A 980-nucleotide genomic window follows, 5' to 3' on the forward strand; every position below is an offset into this window, starting at 1 on the left:
CACATGTAACGTACTCAATGAAATAACTGAAAACTTTAAAAATTACAGAATAGGTAAAATTATGAAAAATGTGAAAAGAATCAGCGATGGGTCAAGTCTAGCGTGGTCTCCCGGCTTCATGCACTCGCTATGCGTCGTCTGCTACAAAGATGGTGGAAGATGGATTATTGGCGAGGGCAAAGGCTCCGAAGGGCATGAAGAGAAAACAGCTCTGTTTGAGCCCACCGTTTTTAATTTTTACAGCAGCCTATGCAAAGGACTTAATGCCGGAATGGAGGAGTGATGAATCAACACCTGTAAGTATGTCGATAATGCAATCTTTATTCCCTTACTGCTTTGCACTTACAATTTCAAAACCGTTTTTAATTTTTACAGAGACATATCCAGAGGTTTTTACAGAAGCATATCCAGTGTTAGGAAGAAGGAATAATGAATCAACACCTGTAAGTACGTCGATAATACAAGTTTTATTCTCTCATTACTTTACACGTACGATTCTAAGACCAATTTTAATTCTTACAGGAGCATATGCAGAGGATCCATTGCCGGAATGAAGGAGTAATGAATCAACTCCTGTAAATACGTCGATAACCCAAGTTTTATTCTCTCATTACTTTACACGTACAATTCTAAGACCGTTTTTAATTTTTACAGGAGCATATGCAGAGGATTCAGTTATGGGAAGGAACAATTATCAATCAAGACCTGTAAGTACGTCGATAATACAATTTTTATTCCCTCACTGCTTTGCACATAAAATTCTAAACCGTTTTTTATTCTTTACAGAGGCATATGCGGAGGATCCAGCGTCGGAAAGGAGAAACAATGAATCATGACGCGCGGGGAGCCTGAGTTGGTCGAAGTTAATGTACTACCGAAGGCGGAGAGGCTGATTCGCGATTGATTAAATTGTGTTTCGGTGTTTATAAGAGGATTGATTAAACATTTATAGTTTCACAAATTACGTGAGAATTAAAAAC

The 980-nt window shown here is 38.2% G+C and overlaps 1 protein-coding gene across 5 annotated transcripts; it reads left to right on the forward strand.

Moving 5' to 3' along the window:
• Positions 1-7: 7 nt before the first annotated feature.
• Positions 8-974, forward strand: LOC113464408 (uncharacterized). Of its 5 annotated transcripts, none has more exons than XM_026813982.1 (5): positions 8-300; positions 376-443; positions 523-575; positions 655-711; positions 787-974. In XM_026813982.1, exons 1-5 carry the CDS (start codon positions 150-152, stop codon positions 827-829), a joined length of 372 nt encoding a protein of 123 aa, XP_026669783.1. In that variant the 5' UTR covers positions 8-149; the 3' UTR covers positions 830-974. The 5 variants fall into 5 exon arrangements, 3 of the variants coding, with proteins under 3 accessions (XP_026669783.1, XP_026669784.1, XP_026669785.1); XM_026813983.1 differs by having other exon boundaries at positions 655-707; XM_026813984.1 differs by lacking the exon at positions 376-443 and having other exon boundaries at positions 8-296.
• The last annotated feature ends 6 nt before the right edge of the window (positions 975-980 follow it).

This window comes from Ceratina calcarata, unplaced genomic scaffold (assembly GCF_001652005.2).
Source record: "Ceratina calcarata isolate Rehan_Ccalc_2016 unplaced genomic scaffold, ASM165200v1 scaffold356.2, whole genome shotgun sequence".
Classification (NCBI taxonomy): domain Eukaryota; kingdom Metazoa; phylum Arthropoda; class Insecta; order Hymenoptera; family Apidae; genus Ceratina; species Ceratina calcarata.

What these genes read in the sequence shown, in the direction of transcription:
- LOC113464408 (XM_026813982.1), top strand. Translation starts at nt 150, where the DNA reads ATGGTGGAAGATGGATTATTGGCGAGGGCAAAGGCTCCGAAGGGCATG. An exon ending in GGAATAATGAATCAACACCT is followed by an intron (nt 444 to 522) that starts GTAAGTACGTCG and finishes TAATTCTTACAG; the next exon opens with GAGCATATGCAGAGGATCCA. An exon ending in GGAGTAATGAATCAACTCCT is followed by an intron (nt 576 to 654) that starts GTAAATACGTCG and finishes TAATTTTTACAG; the next exon opens with GAGCATATGCAGAGGATTCA.